This window comes from Neolamprologus multifasciatus, chromosome 7, assembly GCF_963576455.1.
Source record: "Neolamprologus multifasciatus chromosome 7, fNeoMul1.2, whole genome shotgun sequence".
Lineage (NCBI taxonomy): Eukaryota > Metazoa > Chordata > Actinopteri > Cichliformes > Cichlidae > Neolamprologus > Neolamprologus multifasciatus.
This window is the reverse complement of record NC_140445.1, coordinates 7,107,060-7,127,623: the sequence shown is the minus strand read 5'-3', so window position 1 is coordinate 7,127,623 and position 20,564 is coordinate 7,107,060. Positions and strand designations below refer to the sequence as shown.

Below are 20,564 nucleotides of genomic sequence, written 5' to 3'. Positions count from 1 at the left end.
CAGCACCAACACAATCATCCACACTCAAGAGCCTGTTGGCTTCAGAGTCAGCAGCTGAATGTCTAAAATATGAAATGTCATTTTTTGGTCCATCAGCTACAGCATGAACTGCTTAAAGTGAGAAGCAGCCTGAAGCCCGACAGATTCATCTTTCCAGACTGAAAATATCTCAGAGTGAACCGAGTGGTGCGTTTTCAGTGTGATCTCACAAAGTCAAATCCCTTTAATGATGTTCTGTCCTGTCTTCCTCCATCAAAAGCACACAAACACTATAAAACATTGTTTCTGTGCTTTGGGTTTTTGTTTTCTACACAGAGGTATAGCACGACTAGACCCTAAAGGTAGGCTGCTCACCTACAACCAGCTCATGAACATCTTTCCAATGGAGCTCGCTGCCCTTCTCGTGGATGAGGGTCACTGTGATCCTCCGCTGGATCCCCTGCAGCAAACATAACAGGAGCTCAGGATCACAGTGAGCACAGCTAGAGCAACATTACGCTTTAAAAGAAGATATTCAACTGTGTACAAAGGAAGCAGTTACCACTGTGTGAGTAATAAGAAAACAACATGTGCACCAATCCTGTACCTGGTGCAGCAGGTAGGTACCATGACAGGGCAGGCCTCCACTGTGATCCACGATGGCTGGGATGTACCTGTGCATGGAGGGAGGAGGTGACACAACATCCCAACTTATAATATTCTTCCTGGAGATAATTTTTATGGTTCCTTTAAAGCTTGCGCGTGAATATAACACTCCAGGTGGATACTCACTCTCCAGTGGGCTCCAGCTCGCTGATCTCAAACCAGACCAGCAGGTCGTACTTGCTGACACACTGACCCAGGTTGGATTTGGTGATGGTGTTCAACTTGGTGGCTGCAACTAGCACACACACACACACACACACACAGAGAAGCTCAACGTTAACAAGTGGGAATTTTTCTGGATTTAAGAGAAGATGAATAAAAGTCAGGAGTATTTACTACATGCTTTGGGTGACTAAATGGAGGATGGATAGGTGACATGAAAACACTACTGACCCTTTATACTGAGCCAATAGCTCACACACTTCTATTAAATCTGTCTAAAGAGCCAGTAATCACAGAGGACAGATACTGGAAGCAAACTGAAATGTTAGGAGGAACTAAATCACACATTACAACACCAGTGGCAGCACCCTGCTGTCTCACACATCGGGATCACGGTCCTGTTGAAACGGGCTAATTGCTAAAGCTCACAGTTGCATTCGTCTATACTCAATATGATCGAAAAAACAATTTTAACAAACAATTAAAAAAAGAACAAGTAAAAGATCTACTATAGCCAAAAGAAGACCATTTACAGACTATAGCGCTGTGAAAAAGTATTTGCCTCCTTTCTGATTTCCTATCTTATTCCATATTTGTCACACTTACATGTTTCACATCAATACATTTATAACATTAGACAACAATGTCTGATATTAAACGGCAGTTTTCAAGGGCAAAACGCTATCCAAACATACTTGTTCCTATATGAAAAAGTAATGGCACCGAAAACCGATACCTTGTGCAACAAGCCTCTAACACAGTGTGTGTATGCTAGCGGCTAATCTAGCAAACAAATGAACAGAGTGGTTTTAGGTGTTGCACAAGGATAAGATGATAAACTGTGTGTCTTTTTTATAATGACCTGCTTGAATTTACCTTAATCAAAGGAGTGGTCAGTGTGGGTAAAGCCATGAGCAGATAAAGTGGATGAGTGGGACTAGGTAGGTGTGCCGAAAAGACGCAACAAAGCTGAAGCTGAAGAGTGTGGTGAGAACATGGCGCCGCCAGCAGGTTTCTGGCTAGCAGGAAGACTTTGGCACAGTAACACCTACAACATTGGCAGTCCCATTTTGTGAAAGCCAATAAAAAAATAGCTAGGTTTCCATGTGTCATTTGTGTGGAACAATACTACACAAGAAGCTAAATAGATTTAAAAAAAAAAGAAAAAAAAAAAGTTGAACAACAGAAGATAAATGTCCTTTTTTTTATAATGTTAACTGGCCGGCTGTGTGGTGCACGGCCTTAAGAGGCCAGCATTCAGACCCCAGAGTTGAACGACCAAGTTCGAGTCTCTGACGGTCCGTCTGCTACTGCGGGGTAGGCCGAGCGAAAGACGAAGCTCCGGGCTCCTCCTTCTTCTGGCTTTTTTTTTTTCATTCACATTTATTTACATTTATTTAGATATCAAGCTGCAAGTAAAAGCTCAGGGAAACACTTTTAAGGCGCCCTTTAAGGTACCCTATATACGTCCTTTCACATCTTATCACTTCATACAGTGCTATGGGCCAGTCTACACCTGCTACTTTCTGCACAAGCTTTTATCACACATGACCCACTGTTTACAGGTAAGAAATCCAGTGTCAGTAATGTTAAAGTGGCTGTGTGGAGTAGCACAACCACTGCTAATATAACACTTTTCACATGCATTTCTACATATTACAGTGTCTTTTACCGTCTTTATGGTGCTAGCTTAAAGTCATGCTATAAATGTTAGCTTGTAGTGAAACATATTCAAACCATGTTTGGACAGAAATATTGGCTTCTATCATGACTAGTTAACAGAAATGCTAACTGCCCACGCCTTACTGTAATCCGATTACTCGTTACTAAGTAACGAGTAATGTAAGGGATTACTATTGCAAAAAAGGTAATTAGATTACTGTTACTTTCCCGTAAGCACCCTGCGTTACTGCGTTACTAAAACCATAATTTTTTTTTGCCAGAGTGTCTCATGACAATAACAGCTGTGTGCAGATCAACAATGGATAATCTATCCAGGAGTGCAGAGAGAGTATGACCATGCAGCGTTTAAAGTGTGGAAGTACTGACCTTACTTTGAGTTTGATTCCATAAAAAGTGACAAAAACTTTTAGAAACTTATTTTTACAGTGAAAAAAAAACCTTAACTTCCAAGCAAGCACCTAGTTCGCTACTACGGGATTGGAAATTCACAGAGAGACTCGCGGATTCTTCCACTGACTGCTGCAGCACACCTGCACCAGGTCCAGGGCAAACATCCGCCTGCTGTACAGGTGAAAATAGAGCAACAGGACCGCTGAGTCTTTGATTTTATTTATTTTCTGCTTTGTTTCACTTGCATTTATTTGAAAGACTGAGTGTAAACACAAAAAATTTTTATTTTATGTGCTGGAATGTGCAGAAAATAGGTTTAAATGTTAAATAAATTTCTTCTAGTCAGAATGTTGCATATAATTTAATTTTTGCTTGATGCATAAAGTTAAAAGACTAATAAAACAAGTTTTAGTTTCCTTAATACTTTAGAGGAGAACTGGACTGCAGATCAAAAGGTCCTTAATAGCTTTTTGTCCTCCCCGACCCTCAAAGCCAAACCAGCCATGAGAGCTGATGGGACACGATTTGTAAAAGTGACATTATCAGAAACAAAGGGGAGCAACAATACTTCATATTTGCATTCTTTAGAGAAAAGTATTTGAAAAGGCTGTCTGCTGTTTTGGATTGATGTCCTTCTCCTGAGGCTCAAAGAAGTAGGGCAGTGTCACGGTGCTTTTGGCAGCAGAAAGCTGCTGAGTGCTGGAAAGAAGCACGGCCACACCAGCTGAAATGTCTCACTGACACAGAAGCTGTTGGCCATCCTCTGTGTTGCCACTGTCTTCACCCTGCTGTTATTAAGTCTCAATAACATACATTTCTATATAGCTAAGCTTGATGAGCGATGCCTTGTTGGCTGACATTTATGTCTTTGAGCGTGTGAGAACTTTAATAATTATAAAACCACATGAATTTGACAAATGTCCTTTTAACCGTCAGCTCATAGTGAAGTACACTGAGCCACCCGGAGCTATAATATCAAAATAGAAGCTGCTACCTTTGTCAAGAGTGGCTGGATCTGAGTGCATACTACTTTCAGTTATTCAAATTTTGCTTAATTTGTTAAAAGTCCTGTCTATGTGCAGAGAGTGTCTTCCAGAGGAATGGTTCTGTGGGGATTGTGATGTTCTACATCACAAACATCAGCCACTCCACAACAGAGAAAGTGTTATTGATGTTTTTTAAAGCCATTCCTCCAACCACATGTATTATTAGAGTGGGTGGTCAAAATTGCACCAATATACAAGGTATTTCCTCATGAGATTCACTCAATTTTGGTTTGCATATGTGTCTACAGCCAGTTAGAAAGAATCTATTTAAGTGGTTTTCTCTTTCCTGGTAGCTCGCATTCTGGCAACAGTAAAGCTTTGAAACTGCTCCTGTGGGTTGCGTAAACTTCACAGTGTCAGCGGGAAAAATCGTGATTTTAATCAACATTAATAGTAAACAGCAACCTGGTATTTAGGTTTCTGTGATGGATTTGAACATGAGATGAGATGATGAGATGAGATAGCCTTTATTTGTCAGTTGCAGGTCTTTTGCCCACAACCGAGATGACAGACCTTGCCGACCGTACATACAATACAAACATCACATTGGGGAGACAGGTCAGGCTTGGTAGCGAGGAAAAAACATTGAAATGTGTAACACAAAAGGATAATACAGGAATGCACAGGTATCAACACACCATAACACAATAAACACAGACAAGCAACATGGGAAAGTGTTCCAGTGTGTACATCTGATCTGGGACCGCTGCAATCTTTCGACTGTGCCTCCAGCTGACCCGATGTCCACATCATGGGGGAGGTAAGCGTTGGAGGTGGCGTTGGATCCGGGGTAGGGAGGGTGATGCGTCAGTGAGTGCTTATCAGTATCAGTATATGTATGTGTGTGCGTGTCCATAGTTCAGCTGAGACAGTGTCCTTCACCTCGCCAGGCTAAGTAAACAGTCTTCCAGCCAACCCAGGTGGCCTTGCATGGAATGGGAAGGAACAGACTCAACACAGTCGTTATCAGGGAGTTTTTGTTCGGCTCCAGCCTTGAGCCCACAGCTGCCGCCGAAGGGGTAGCCGCATTATGATGGTAATTTTTCTTTTGCAAACAACTGAATTTCAAGCTGTTTTTAACACTCCGACACTGGTCTCTCAATCTCCCGTTAATAGCTGCGAGTTTCTCCGTGATGTTATTAGCCGTCGATTCTGTGGTCTTGTTACTCTTTTTTGCTCACATAGCAGATTCTGAGACCTCACAACCGCAGCCAACTGATCCGAGATGTTGCTTCCGCCCAGAGATGTTGTTCTGAATTGATTCTTTCCTGATGTAATCCAACATACATACGCTCAAAGGTTATTCTGAGCATTCACTGTACTCGTAAGCGCCTCCAAGCTCTTAACCATGCTGCCTTCAGTGAGCCCTTTCTGAGAAGTCGCACCTGTCGTTCCAATCCCAGCGGGCAGCCTTGTGGGTGTTTGAACAGCCGGTTCTGCTCTCTTAATTCTCCGATAAGCCAGGGCCAAGCCAGCTCCGATCAGCAAGAACCCTGTTATCATGGTTCCGAATAGGTAGATATCTTCAGCGTCCTCGATCGACAGTCCCACCAGGCCCACGATCCTCTGCCACCCGTCCATCGTGTATCCGGCAGGGAAAGTCCCTGCAGGGCACTCGGGTTCTCCCGAGCCCAGACTTCTCGTTAAAGGGTGTCAATAGCATTCAGAGACCAGCTGATCAAATCCATAATTCTCTTTTGGGTTTTAGACACAGACTGTGAGAGAGTGTTCCAGGGAAAGTAATACAAAAAAGACACGAGACTAGACAAGGACATAAGAACTAGCAGGGAAGATAAGGGAGAGGAGAAAAAGTGCGTCCGCCTCCTCCGAGAGCCAAAGAAATCCTAACAGTAGTCATTTTGGTAACATAGTGTGATGGAGCATGTTTTCTGCCCTTGCTGTACAATCAGAACATGGTATTGCTTTAACAGAAGTCATCTGTGAAGGCAGTGGTGTATTATTCATGTTGTTTCTTTTTCTTTTTGGTCCAAGGACGTTATGATGTGCACCAGGCGATACACAGATGTCAAACATGCCAGCAGCAGTGCAGCCCTGATTTAAAGGACCTGATTAAGAGTGGATATTGGCCAGCATCTGTCAACATGTCTACTCTTTACACTTTAGACCTCTTGAGCTCCTTCCTGGAACTAAAAGGATTTTCTCCATGATTCTCCAGGGAAGCTTTTGCAAAACTGTTGGAGCGTCGTACTACAGTGGCTTGCAAAAGTATTCGGCCCCCTTGAACTTTTCCACATTTTGTCACATTACAGCCACAAACATGAATCAGTTTTATTGGAATTCGACGTGAAAGACCAACACAAAGTGGTGTACACGTGAGAAGTGGAAGGAAAATCATACATGATTCCAAACATCTTTTACAAATAAATAACTGAAAAGTGGGGTGTGCGTAATTATTCAGCCCCCTGAGTCAATACTTTGTAGAACCACCTTTTGCTGCAATTCCAGCTGCCAGTCTTTTAGGGTCTGTCTCTACCAGCTTTGCACATCTAGAGACTGAAATCTTTGCCCATTCTTCTTTGCAAAACAGCTCCAGCTCAGTCAGATTAGATGGACAGCGTTTGTGAACAGCAGTTTTCAGATCTTGCCACAGATCTGAGGGGGGCGAATACTTTTGCAAGCAACTGCAAGTGTGAGGGAAGGGTGAGTGAAGTGTTTCTTTGATATTGTTTTTCAATAAGCAGATGCAAATATTTATTCCTCTGTTATATTTCTGTACATACAGACTGGGCGTGCCAACAGCGATGCACTGCAGCACAGCTTTCTTGATGAGGAAGACCAGCTGTGCTGTGATGTCAGCTTCAGCTGCCCAGCATGCACACCTGAAATGTTGGCGGTTTCAGTTGATGGTAACAGAAAGCTATATCACTTTCAGCAAAACAAAAGGTGCTCATTGTTGATGTTCTTTGTGTTTTTATGCATATATTTATAAAAACCTTCCATGGTTAGACTTTATTGTTTCTCTGATGTTGCTCTGATGACCGTGACTTTTTTGATGCCGTTTTTTTTTTAAGTGTGTTTATTGAGATTTTTTGATATAAGAAAAATAAGACAAAAAACACACAACCCCCCCCAAAAAAAACAAACAAACAAACAAACAAACAAACAAAAAACAATAAAAGAAAACAGACAACACAACAGCAAGGGGAAAAACACACAAATAAGGAAAAATATTACGCTGCAACAACAAAAATACTACTTCAGCACCGGCAATAAACAGAAATAAAACGCTGAGGTGGTACGCTGAATTATTTGCGATCGATCAAAGAGAACTTTGTTTTAATACGTGATCTAAAAATGGCTGCCACACATCAAAGAAATGACTAAGTTTGTCCGCTGATGTGTACCTAATCCTCTCCACGTGTAACAGAGCAGTCAGTTCTGTTAGCCACATTTTGAATTGAGCTACAATATCCGACTTCCAGAGAGTCAAGATCATTTTCTTAGCAATTACCATTCTGAACAAAAATGTATACTGAGGTCCACCAACAACACAGATGTTTAAAACCTTTGAAAAAGCATGTTTTACATTGTGGACTTTCCTTTTCATGCACTCTTTTCTCAATCAGCTATCACACACTGGTACTGACAGAATCCAAGAAGGTTTACTCGTTTGGGTGTAATGAACAAGGGCAGCTGGGACGTGGAGAAGAGACTCAGGCATCAGTGCCACTACCTGTGCAACTGCCACATGGTAAATACATTTATCTGAACAGAAGAGTCAATTCAGTTTACAATTACACAAAAATAACAGTAACAATAAAATAATTGTATTATTATAATAATAATTAAGGTGTGTCACATCCAACTGTATAGATAGAGTTTATAAACCTGACAATGACACACACATATATTCACTATGCAGCAATAAAAAGTGCTACTCAGAGGTACTGAGTCTTCTGAAACCAGTGAGGAGCTGCACTGTTGGGCTTTGCACTTGCTGCAGGTGTAACACAGATGAGCCAATAGCCCAATAGATAATTGGGTATACCTTTAGTTTAAAATAATTAGTAATTCTGACTATAAGGGCTTGAATATAATCATAGACAAAATGTTTGGCCACACATCAAATACTGGAAAACTCAAAATAATCTAAAAATAAATGTCATGAACTCACGGCAGGTTTTAGGTTTTCTGCTGTATGTTTTTAAAGTGCTGATGAAAAAATATATTAAGCAAATAAAACTGGACCTGAATTTGATCCAAATAACCAAGTTAACCACAGTTAACAACAAAAAGGTTTATTACCTAAATGTCACAAATTAAGCCCACTGTAAGAGCAAGTCGCTATATCTTATCTTTCTTTCTGGAACTGAAAAACCATCCCATACAGTACAGTTGACTCTTAGGTAGATAATTTCTCATCTGTTTTTATTCTAGACATTTCTAACATCTATGCAGGAGGAAACACTTCATTTGCAACATGCACACCTAATGAGGTACCAGCACAAATGCATACAGTGCAGTAAGGATACCTGTGGGAGGATGTAAACATGGCTTTACCAGTTATATCTACATGTGAGGTCATGTGTCTAAACCAAACATGAACCTTTGCTTCTTTCACAGGGCGCTGATAACGAGTCAGGCAGTGGCACAAAGAACAAGGTGACAGAACACTCTATTGATAACATGATTGACAAATGGGTCTCTGCATATGATCCAAAGCTGTGGATCTAAAAGAAATGTGGAAATCTAAAAGAGTAAGTCTAACACAAAAGCAGCTGTTATTGTTGTTGTATGTAACTGGTTTGCTGCACAGCATGTACACTGTAGTCTTAGTGTTACTGACTAACCTCATGAACTCTTCACAGGGAAATTCACAGGATGCTCACATCTCCATCCTGTATGAATCAAAGCTTTCTTGACAGGAGGTAAGAACACCATTTATGAGCATGATCATGACTTCTTTATGTCTGTTGAATTTAACATTTGAATATACACATTTGTCATTTTCTTCATGTCAGCAAAGATAAACATTTCCAAACCTCACCAACGTACTCCGGTTTGGACTTGTCACTTGCACTGCAAAGTTTTGAGAAGCTGGTGATGCAAGATGTTGTTTTTGCAGAGGTATCGAACTGGAATGTGACTAACACACGTTTGTAACCTGATGAGTAATTAACTAAAAAAGTAAGAAGTGGACTTTAATTAAACTTTTAATTAATAACAAGTTGCATCAGCAGGCTGAGACTGCTGTTCTGCAGCTGCTTCCATCTGTTGATATGAACCCTGTGGGAGTGGAAGGATTGAGGATCTTCCTGCTTCTCAATCAACTTCTGCATGCATGCATACAGAAATGCAGATGGCAACAGAGCAAAAAGCTTGCTGATGCAGTCGCTGCTACCATGCAACGACTCCCCAATGAAAGCGTCCAGATGTTAGGTACGGTGACACCTACTATTTTCTTACTGGCTGTCCCGACTTTAGTGCAGTTCTCACATCAACATCATTCTATCCAACTCCAACAGTTCTCAAAGCAGTTAATGCATTTCTCATAACACAATCTCACCTATGCAAAAAACACTAAACTAACAACTAATTTAACAAATCTGAGGAATTAGTCCAAAACCTTGCTGAAGCTTTGCGATTTAGAGCTCATAATTATGTCACAACTCAATTATTATTTAATGTCATTTAATTGTTTTTAAAGCAATTTTAAAGTCTGTTGTTCAGGCATATATTTAGGCAGACTTTAACAACTTTAAAATCTTCAGCACGTCTATTAAAAGTGTATTTATTGGATTAGTATATATTGTTTGAATGCATCAATGTATTAAATGATAGCATTTTATTCTAACGAACACTCTAGACGTCTTAATCCATGATATCAGCCAGTGAAGAGCTGACTGTAACTTTGTCATCCTCAGGGGAATGGTGGTCCTCACTGTCACCCTCCGACACGATCAGATATGTTCAGGTGTGGAAGACGGCCCTCTCGTGGATCCCAATCTTTAAGTCTGCTTCTTGCAACGCTCAAGCCAGAAACGTACTGCTAATCCTCCAGCATATGTACAATGTCAGTATCAGAAATTATCAAAATTTAATTAAATGTATTACTGCTCAGCTTTTCAACAAAAAAAGTTGGATTTTCACACAGCCAGTATAACAAATACTACCACTTCTTGTTTTAAGACCAATGAGATAAACAAGAAAATCCCAGAAACAACTTTTTGCCTCGAGCTTAGCCAGATGTTTCTAAAGGAGGATCTCAAACGTTGGCGAACAAAGTCAAAACTCAAGGTGAGGTCAGCTGACAACAAGTACGTTGAACCTGCTAAGATGGCAGTCAACCCAGAAAATGACTCATTCATGTTAACACACTGTTAAGCTCACTAACTGTTTATGTGGGTTGTTTCTTTGTTTTTCCAGAATGCAGATGATCTGCCTGTGATTCTTTGCAAGTACCCATTTGTGATGGATCTGAAATCAAAGAAACTGGTTTTTGACATGAATTCTGCATTCACTCAGGTAACTTCACCACCCTGTTATAGGAAAACAAAAGCAGAATTTGTAATTTTCCAGTCTGCGTTAGTGTGTATTAGTGATCGCACTTTAAAGCTACACTATTCAGCAGTTTTATATAACAGACAAAACAACCATCTATAAAAAACAAAGGAGTCACAACAGAAAATAAAGTAACAGAATACAATCATAAATCAGCAGCTGCCCTCAGAGCTGCAAAAGATTCCAACATTTTGTTGTTTTATTTGTTTTAGTTCTCTCACAGTTCAGGCAGGCGTCAGTTTCAGAACCTCAGAACAGAAGCAAGAGCCGGTCTAGCTCACTTGGTTCTCCAGCTGCCTTATATACATCACAATTGGAATTTAAATAGAGAATTTCTTTTAAAATCATGATACTTTGTTTTGTCTTGCAGAAGGAACAGCAGGCGCCTCCACAGATGGTTTTTGTTCTTCCTTACGGATGGATTCCTCAGCCAAAACCCAAATTTTTTAAACTGCAGCTGCAGCGCGCATCACTTTTCAAAAGCACCTTCAGAGAGCTGGCAGCTGCTGCTCACAGCGACTTCAAGAAGCCACTTGTGGTGAATATTTGATTGATTTTCACCTGATGATTAATGCATAGCCATTCTTCTGCAACTGTTCTTTCCAGAAGCATCTCTAATATTTATATTTCTCAGGTCTATTTTGATGAGGATCCAAACATCAAAGATGTCTACAAACGAGACCTTTTTCACCACCTGTTTCTTAAAATGGTGTCAGAAGAATCTGGGATGTTCATGCTCAATGACTCCAAAACCCTGGCATGGTTTCCCTCCAATGTAAGACTTTAAAACTGAGCCCACCAACTGTATAAAATTGGTTAAAGGATTAAAGTTTTAACAATAAGCAATAATAGAACCAAAGTGAACTTTTATTAATGCAGGCAACAGAGGAGAGCAAGAGAAACTTCTTCCTGTTTGGACTACTCTGTGGCTTGGCCTTGTACAACCAGTGTATCATACACTTACCATTCCCACTGGTTCTGTTCAAGAAGCTACTCAGTTTAGAGCCGACACTGGAGGATATGATGGAGTTCAGCCCGACTGTTGGACGGTAAGTATCCATTTCATTTCAGTAACACAAGCTGCTGCTGGTCCCACAGCCTGGCCCCGGACAAGCAGAAGAAAATGTATTTCAAGTTGTGGTGGTTACAGTAACTTGTGACTGCTGTAAAATGTACATAGTTGAACTTCTTTTAATACAACTTTTTGTTTGAATTTCTTTAAAGGAGTCTGCAGACCATCTTAAACTATGAAGATGATGTTCTGGATAATCTCTACATGGACTTTTTGGTATGTGTTTTACTATAGAAGATGATCAGTAATCTGTCTCATTCTCAGGTTTTGCAGCTAAACTCATCTGATTTATAACTAATTTACAGATAATCTGGGATGGAATAAAAGTTGACCTGGATCCTCAAACTCCTGGAAAGCCACTGACAGGTCAAAATAAGTAAGCATATAAAACATGACATGCTTGTGAGGTTCATCTGCAGCACCTTTATCTCTGTGAAATGTTTGCTGATTTAAAATTTTCCCTACTAAACAGGAAGGAGTTTGTGGAGGCCTATGTGAATCATGCCTTCAACACATCAGTGGAGAGTCTGTTCCAGGAGTTCAAGCGAGGCTTCTTCCTGGTGTGTGACCAGGATTTGGTGAGGCTGTTTCGACCAGAGGAGCTGCAGGGAGTGCTGGTCGGCCAGGACGTGTATGACTGGGAAAAGTTCAAACAGGTACAGTCAGCCAAACAGACACAGGCTGTAGTTTCACAGCTGTCCTGTAGCACAATAACTGTGTACTGCATACTGCCAAAAGCACTCAGTCGGCTGCTTTAACACAAATATGAACTTGAGTCACATCTCAGTCTTAATCCAGACTTTTGTATGATAGTATAATATAATAGTCAGCCCACCCTTCGCAGCTATAACTGCTTCAACTCTTCTGGGAAAGCTTTCCACAAGGTTTAATTGTGTTTATGGGAATTTTTTTGACTGTTCTTCCAGAAGTGCATTTGTGGTGTCAGACACTGATGTTGGAGAAGGCCTGGCTCATAGTTGCTGCTCTAATTCATCCCAAATATGTTCTATCAGGGTGAGGTCAGGACTCTGTGGAGGCTAGTCCAGTTCTTCTACACCAAACTCACTCTTCCATGGCTTTATGGACCTTGTTTTGTGCACTGGTGCCCAGCCATGTTGGAACAGAAAGTGGCCATCCCCAAACTGGAAGCATGAAATTGTCTTGATATGCTGAAGCATTGAGAGTTCCTTTCACCGGCACTAAGGGGGCGAACCCAACTCCTGATAAACAGCCCCACAACAAAACCGCTCCTCCACCACACTTTACACTTGGCACAGTGCAGTCAGACAAGTTGGCAGCCACCAAACCCTGACACATCCATCGGATTGCCAGTCAGAGAAGTGTGATTCGTCACTCCAGTAAACACATCTCCACTGCTTTAGAGTCCAGTGTTGAGATGCTTAAATCACTCAATCTGACGCTTTGCATTGTGTTTGTCAGTGTAAGGCTGGGATGCAGCTGCTCAGCCATGGAAACCAATGAAGTTTGGACATCTGTAACAACAGCAGACTGCAGATATTGGTGACTTAAGTGCACTATGAGCCTTAGCATCAGCTGACTAGCTGTCATTTCCAATTACTTCCACTTTGTTATAATATCACTAACAGCTGACTATGGAATATTTAATAGCAAGGAAATTTCATGACTGGACTTGTTGCACTGGTGCATCCTATCACATTACCATGCTGGAATTCATTCAGTTCCTGAGAGCGACTCATCCTTTCACACATGTTTGTAGAAGTAGTCTGCATGTCTATGTGCTTGATTTAATACACCTGTGTCCATGGAAGTGATTGGAACACATTAATTTAATGATTTGGATGGGTTAGGGAATACTTTTGGCAACATAGTGTATATATGCCTGACCTTACAAACTCTATGATTATAACAGTCATTTTCACTGTTTTCAGAACACAAGTTATGGTTGGAAATATCATGACCGCCACCCCACCATACAGATGTTTTGGGAGGTATTTGATGAACTAACTGAAGAGCAGAGGAAAGATTTCCTTCGTAAGTACTTGCTGAAGCCTCCATTATGATATGTTACTGAAATCACACTGTATCATATAAAACATTCGATTTTTCTGCACTTTACCAAGATATATTAGAGAGCAGCATTGTTCTGATTAATATACTGTAAAGCTGCTTTATGGTTGAGTTAGTCATCAAATGCAAAAGAGACGCAACACCTCAAATTCTGACAGATGATTTTAAGTATAATGACAACGTAGTGACTCTCTTACTATAATCTGAATAGGTCAGTAGATCTGACGAATATACCTTAATAACAATATTTCAGTCAAATTAAAGATTCTTCATAGCCTGGTTAAGCCTTTTTAAAAAGCCATGTGTTTTTGCACTGGGCCCTGATTCTGTTTTTATTATGCTTGTTCAAAGTACAAAAACGTATGCCAAGGAAAGTGGGCCAAAATTCCTCCCAAAGCTCTGTAAAGATTCATTACCAGTTATCACAAACACTTGACTGCAGTTCTTGCTGCCAGGATGCTTCCACCAGTTAATACATTTAGAGGTCAATTGCTTTTTCACATAGGGCCAGCTAGGCTTGAATATTTTTTTCCGTTAATCAATGAAATTAGAAATTAACAATTGTATTTACTTATTACACATAAATGTGACAAATATGCAAAAATAGTCAAAGGAGCTTGCGAAGAAAAGCGTCTGGACTTCTTTAAGTTACTTGAAGACGTTTCACCTCTCATCCGAGAGGCTTCTTCAGTTCTAAGGTCTCAATTAGCCCATTAGCCAAAGGTCTCAATTTTGCCATTTCTCCACAACAGTTGCCCATAGTGGACCTCATCACAGCCACAGAATCTGCCATACGGATTAATAAATTATCACAGACAGAAGCAGAGCAAATCAGGATGAAAGTCTCAGCCACCCTCTCCAGTGCCAAAGTCCCTCCGTCCAACCTCACAATACAGGAAAAGAAGGCCGTCACTTCCCTGAGCAAAAACCACAACATCACTGTTTTACCAGCGGATAAGGGAAGATGCACCGTGGTCCTAAACACTACAGATTACCATACAAAGATCACTACTCTCCTCAGTGACAACAATACCTACGAAGCCTTAAAGCGAGACCCCACAAGCAGCTACAAAAAGAAAGTTATAGCTTGCCTTCAAGACTTGGAAAAGGACAAAATCATTGACCGCCTTACTTATCACCGCCTTTACCCAGGGGATGCCATACCCTGCATTTACGGACTTCCAAAAATCCACAAGGAAGCTGTCCCACTCAGACCCATAGTCAGTAGCATAAACTCAGCCACTTATAACATTGCAAAACACCTTGCTACCATCCTTGCTCCTCTCGTGGGGAACACCCCACACCACATCAAGAACTCCACCGACTTCACTGACAAGGTCCAGAAACTTACCCTGGATCCAGATGAAACCATGGTGTCCTTTGATGTAGTCTCTCTCTTCACGTGCATACCCACCACGGAGGCAGTGGAGACTGTCAGAAAACGACTACAAGAAGACAACTCCTTGGAGGACAGGACCAACTTCACACCCGATCAGATTTGCACACTGTTAGACCTCTGCCTCACCACTACATATTTCAAATACAACGAAGGCTATTACAGACAAAAACATGGCTGTGCCATGGGCTCCCCTGTGTCACCTATTGTAGCCAACCTTTACATGGAGGAAGTGGAAAGGAAGGCTCTTGGCTCTTTCAAAGGAAGAGTACCCAGCCACTGGTACAGATATGTAGACGACACCTGGGTCAAAATCAAGACACAAGAAGTGGAATCCTTCACTGCGCACATCAACGCTGTGGATAAAAACATCAAGTTCACCAGGGAAGACACAAAGGACGACTGTTTGCCTTTCCTGGACTGCGCTGTGCACATTGAAGAGAATGGCAACCTCAACATCAAAGTTTACCGGAAGCCCACACACACGGACCAGTACCTCCTGTTTGACTCCCATCACCCTCTGGAACACAAACTTGGAGTAATTAGGACCCTACACCACCGGGCAGAACATGTTCCCTCTAAGCCTGAATGGAAAAAGAAGGAACACACACATGTAAAGGAAGCACTCAAAACGTGCGGCTACCCTAAATGGGCATTCTTAAAGTCAGCAAAGAGGCACAGAAAAGAAGATCAGACACCAGCGAAGGAGGATAAGAAGGACAGACGCAACAACATTGTCATCCCCTATGTAGCCGGTGTATCAGAGAAACTCAGGAGGGTTTTCTCCAAGCATGACATCCCGGTGTACTTCAGACCCAGCAACACACTCAGACAAAAACTGGTTCACCCGAAAGACAAAACGCCAAAACACAGACTTAACAATGTGGTGTATGCTGTACAGTGCAGCGAGGAATGCCCAGACCTCTACATTGGAGAGACCAAACAGCCACTTCACAAGCGCATGGCACAACACAGAAGAGCCACCTCCACAGGACAAGACTCAGCAGTCCATCTGCATCTTAAGGATAAAGGACACTCCTTCGAGGATGCCAATGTTCACATTTTGGACAGAGAGGACAGATGGTTTGAAAGAGGAGTGAAAGAAGCCATCTATGTCCACTGTGAGCGACCATCTTTGAACAGAGGCGGTGGTTTACGACACCAACTCTCTGCCATCTATAATCCAGTTTTGAGATCCCTTCCCAGACGCCTTAACGCCCACTCACACCCTGGGCCATCTGACCTCAGGAATTCGCATGATAAGGTGGGGCCAGGTTTCACAATGAACTCACCCGAAACTCTGGCTGATTGGGACCCACACCCAGTTCCACACCTTGGCTCAGGCGATTAGAGGATCATCAGGGGGTCCTTTTGTCCCTCTGTGGGGGGAAACTCCCACTAGGGTTATATCTGGGACTTTCCACCATTTGACCTTAGAACTGAAGAAGCCTCTCGGATGAGAGGTGAAATGTCTTCAAGTAACTTAAAGAAGTCCAGACGCTTTTCTTCGCAAGCTCCTTTGACTACGATGACCTGGATGACTGAGAACCTTCACAGACATATGCAAAAATACTTTTCCTGTGATGTGATGATGATAAGATGTATGTAAAAGTTTTCAAATTCACTAAAAAGTTGTTAATTATTTGCTTAATGAGATAACATTTTTAGTATAAGCTAGCTTAGGTGAGCCAACCAAATGACCAAAAATGATGAGCAGTGCTATCTTCATATAGAATTGTTAGAATTTTTTGGATATTGATGAGCTTTTTCACAATATACTGACCTTGATAGCTGTCTAACTATCATTAATTAAGTAAAATTATATTTTCTTTCCATTGTTGTTCTTCAGGGTTCCTGACTGGTTATAGAAGAGCTCCAATTCTTGGCATGGACCAGGTCCATATGGAGGTTCGGGTTAAGCAAATTCAGAGCGGCACCTGTGATCAGCACTTCCCTGAGTCAGAGACATGTCACTCTAATCTGTATCTGCCTTTTTACTCAACTAAGGAGATCATGTGAGACAGACTGACAGAGGCCCTGCTAGCAGATACAGATTTCACACTGTGATGGTGGATCGTATGCAGCTCTAAAGGAGCGTGCACTGTGTCTGTGCTGAGGATAATTTCAGGATAATTTACACTGTGCATTACAATAATATTACACTATAGCAAATGCAAAAAATTCAACATCCCTACATAAGACAGCTGTGTAACAGCATCAGCATCATAAGGCACTTTAGAATTATCTGACTTTTCTTAATATGTCATAATTTATCCAATAATTTAAGTTACGGCTGCATTATAATTCTTATGAATCAAATCTAATTTTTATGCTCAGACAAACATGAACAGGAGAATGTATTGCTTTATAACTACTATATTTCTATAAACATCTGACTATGTGATACAATCCAATAGAGCACTTCTGTATTATTTATCACTTTATTCTTTGAGTTTGACTTTTTTCCTCCTCTGGGGTTTGTGACAGGATTTGACCGCGTGCCCATTCTCAGTATGGACAAAATCAAGATGCAAGTCAAACACACACACGTGCTTCTTAACCTTGGAGCTGCCGTCATATTCAACTAAGGAGATCATGCAAACCAAACTCACAGAGGCCCTGAGCAACAATAAGATGATCCTTAAGTGATCAACAATAAATGTTTTTGGGTTTTTTTTACTGTACTGAACAGAAGACATAACATTGTAACACTGAAGGGGCGGATAGAGAAATTTTCTTAGGGTGGCACGGAAATCAAATGGGGTGGCAAAATTACACATATTCAGTTGTTACATTCCATAACACGCATTATATATCGTTAAAATACATCAAATGCAGTAAGTGTTCACATGTTTCATATAAATATACTTTGTAACTTTCTTATTTTCTTTAATCTACATGATTAAACATTTCAATTTCAATTAACTTAAAAAAAAAAAAAGTTCTGGAAATGGCTTTAAGGCTCCTGTGCATTCCTGGCTGGCACATCTCTGCAACATTGTGTGCAAGTCTGGCGGTGGAACACGGCACCAGCACTTTATCCTCTGAAGAACCCCGCATGTCTTGGGGTTGTTTTGTAGCATGTCTGTTCTTACAAACTGAGCATTAGTACAGATGCAGTGACAGCTTGGTTCACATTGTTAGAATGATTCTGTTCATAGAGTTTGAGCAGAACTTCTACGTACGTACAGTGATGTGAAAAACTGGTTCAGATCATTAAACAAATTTAAATATAAGACAATGATCACACAAGTAAACACAAAATGCAGTTTCTAAATCAAAGTGTTTATTATTTATGTCAAGAACCGGGACCAAATGCAGGACTTTCCCATCAGAGTCAGTGTGTTTATTTACAGTGAGAAATGTGAACAATCGTGAAACAGAAGGAAAGAAGTGGTTTTGGTGAACGTGCTCCTGACTCCCGCTCCATGCTCATGGTCCGTGGTTTGACAGGCAAACAGCTCCAACACTCGAAATTTACAATTTAAGTTCCTAACAAGACAAGATCTTCTTCTTCTATAGACATGTTCCCTGTTTAATGGTGCGTTTGGCACCAAACTCAGTATTTAGATCCAGCCGTCAGTAAAAGTGTTTTCACTCACTCCCAGCAGAGGGCATGCAGACATTTCACCTCTCATCTTCATCTTCAGTTCTAAAACAAGCTGAATAAGAAGATGATGAACTGTCCTCCTGAGGTCTTGGCCTTCTCTCTGTCAGTCAGATTAATTGTGTCTATTGACAGCGATCAAATCCAGCACACCTCAGAGCTTCATTAGAGCATACAAAGACTCAATATATTTTATAGAGTCATTCAATTGTTGATCTGTCCTGTGTGAAAGCCCCTAAATCTGTAACATTATGGATTAACCAATCCCTCTCTCTTTCATCCTTTAATTACATTAAATGAGGGTGCTGTACATATTTTTAAACTACTCTACAAATAATAAATGTCTTTGTTGCCTCTCAGTCTAAGTTTTATGATGATTTCAGGTGATTAAGTTCAGCGTTTACCCTTAACTATGTGTGACTGTCATCACATGCATCATCCACCATTCATGTCACACCCCTGGCTGAAGGGGAAAGACAGAAATGGACACCTCACTGAAAAAATGAATGTATTTAAAAAACAAAGTCAATGTCTGTAATTTGTGAAGTGTGTGGATGGGTGTGTAAGGCAAATAAAATTCAAATAATCCCAAATGACCTGGAAGAATGAGCGATAGAAACTGAGGTTGCAGACGTCCATATATAGTCTCAGTTGAGTAACTAAGCATGGTGACAAATATTGCTCTAAACAAGCCACTCCCTAGTACAAGTAGCCACCAAACCCTGGAAGTGGATATAGATGTCTAAGAGCCATCACACATGTTGTCACACACACACATGTTGTTCTGGGTGATGTCAACATGAAATGTACAGTAAAAATGAGCACAGACAGGTGTTCATCAGAAATCAAAGAAAACATTGCAGATTTGATTGACCTGACAACACTTTTGATTTGTGCATGTAAAGAAAGTCAATTAAAATGAACAAGAAGAAAATGCCCGTGTTATGTAAGCTTTGGATGAGATGGAGATAATAGCTAACACATTAATGAGCCCACTCCTGCAGCCTGATAAGTATGAAGGCTTCATTTGTTACCCAGATGATTTCAATGAGGAAAAATACATCTCAGGACAGGACACATGAAGGTGCAGCATGAGGAGAAATACAACAGGAGAAAGATGGTGCAGAGATAATCGTGGACCAAGTAGAAGAAGCAGACAGCAAACTGTGAGCAGACAAAACAAACTAAGAGCTTCAAAATTGTTGCGCTGATTGAAGAAAAGTTACATTTGGTTAGTTTGGGCTCTGAAGCTCCAGCTGTGTGGGTTCAGTTGTTTTCAAAATGAAGATGAAATTATTTCCAAAAAGAATTGGAGAAATATTATGTGTGAAAGTGCAGAAGGCTTTAAAGATCTGGGTGGTTTATTCACAGCAGAAAAAGAAAATAGGATGATCGTGACATTAATGTGGCAAAAAATGTCTTGTTTCCTTAATCAGCACAACAGTTTAGGTCTCAACTAAAAAAACTTGGAAATGGGTTGCCTTATGCTCAGTGTGTTAAATGTTTAGTCAGCTCTCGGCAGTCTTCCATTGCAGCGGTCCCCAACCCCCGGGCCTCGGACCGGTACTGGTCCATGAGTCGTTTGGTACCGGGCCGCGAGAGTTGAGGCTCAGGTGTGAAATGTGTTTTTTTCAGGGTTTTTATCGGTTTTCAGCGTTATTTTGTTATCGTTTTTATCATTTACTTGGTTTTCCTGGGTCTTTTCACATGTGTTATGAATAAATTTTCTTTTTTTCGGTACTGGTACTAGTTTTATTTTGTTGTATTAATCCACGACACCTTAAAGGCCGGTCCATGAAAATATTGTCGGGCATAAACCGGTCCGTGGCGCAAAAAAGGTTGGGGACCGCTGTTCCATGGTAATGGTACATTTAATTAATGTAGTTTATTTGAAGAATTGTAGGCCTTAGTGAAATGGAGACACAGCTCCTAAACTCTGAAGACAAACACAAAAAAAAGACAGCTTCTGAAGTCGTTCAATGTTGCTTAGCC

The 20,564-nt window shown here is 40.9% G+C and overlaps 2 protein-coding genes across 2 annotated transcripts in view; one reads left to right on the top strand and one right to left on the bottom strand.

Annotated features, from left to right (window-relative positions):
- LOC146513652 (kinesin-like protein KIF1A) overlaps nucleotides 1-5,276 on the bottom strand; it is a 77,237-nt gene extending 71,961 nt beyond the window's left edge. The window contains exons 1-4 of the mRNA XM_085168272.1: nucleotides 5,249-5,276; nucleotides 772-880; nucleotides 587-653; nucleotides 355-439 (exon numbers count right to left, since the gene is read on the bottom strand). Of these exons, the coding sequence (XP_085024398.1) occupies nucleotides 355-439; nucleotides 587-653; nucleotides 772-880; nucleotides 5,249-5,276 (289 nt within the window). The remainder of the gene's footprint in view (nucleotides 1-354; nucleotides 440-586; nucleotides 654-771; nucleotides 881-5,248) is intronic.
- A 4,478-nt stretch (nucleotides 5,277-9,754) lies between these two features.
- Nucleotides 9,755-18,962, top strand: LOC146513651 (putative E3 ubiquitin-protein ligase HERC6). The gene is made up of 11 exons (XM_085165517.1): nucleotides 9,755-9,960; nucleotides 10,077-10,184; nucleotides 10,314-10,412; nucleotides 10,819-10,986; nucleotides 11,083-11,223; nucleotides 11,328-11,497; nucleotides 11,673-11,736; nucleotides 11,826-11,896; nucleotides 11,993-12,176; nucleotides 13,431-13,533; nucleotides 16,815-18,962. The coding sequence occupies exons 1-11, from the start codon at nucleotides 9,766-9,768 to the stop codon at nucleotides 16,982-16,984; spliced, it is 1,473 nt and encodes a 490-aa protein (XP_085021643.1). The 5' UTR covers nucleotides 9,755-9,765; the 3' UTR covers nucleotides 16,985-18,962.
- Nucleotides 18,963-20,564: the final 1,602 nt, after the last annotated feature.

Bases quoted from the DNA above. Each gene is read 5' to 3' on its own strand.
- LOC146513651 (XM_085165517.1), top strand. From the start codon at position 9,766: ATGATATCAGCCAGTGAAGAGCTGACTGTAACTTTGTCATCCTCAGGG. The intron at 10,185-10,313 runs GTGAGGTCAGCT...TTGTTTTTCCAG, and splicing joins GAACAAAGTCAAAACTCAAG to AATGCAGATGATCTGCCTGT. The intron at 11,897-11,992 runs GTAAGCATATAA...CCTACTAAACAG, and splicing joins CCACTGACAGGTCAAAATAA to GAAGGAGTTTGTGGAGGCCT.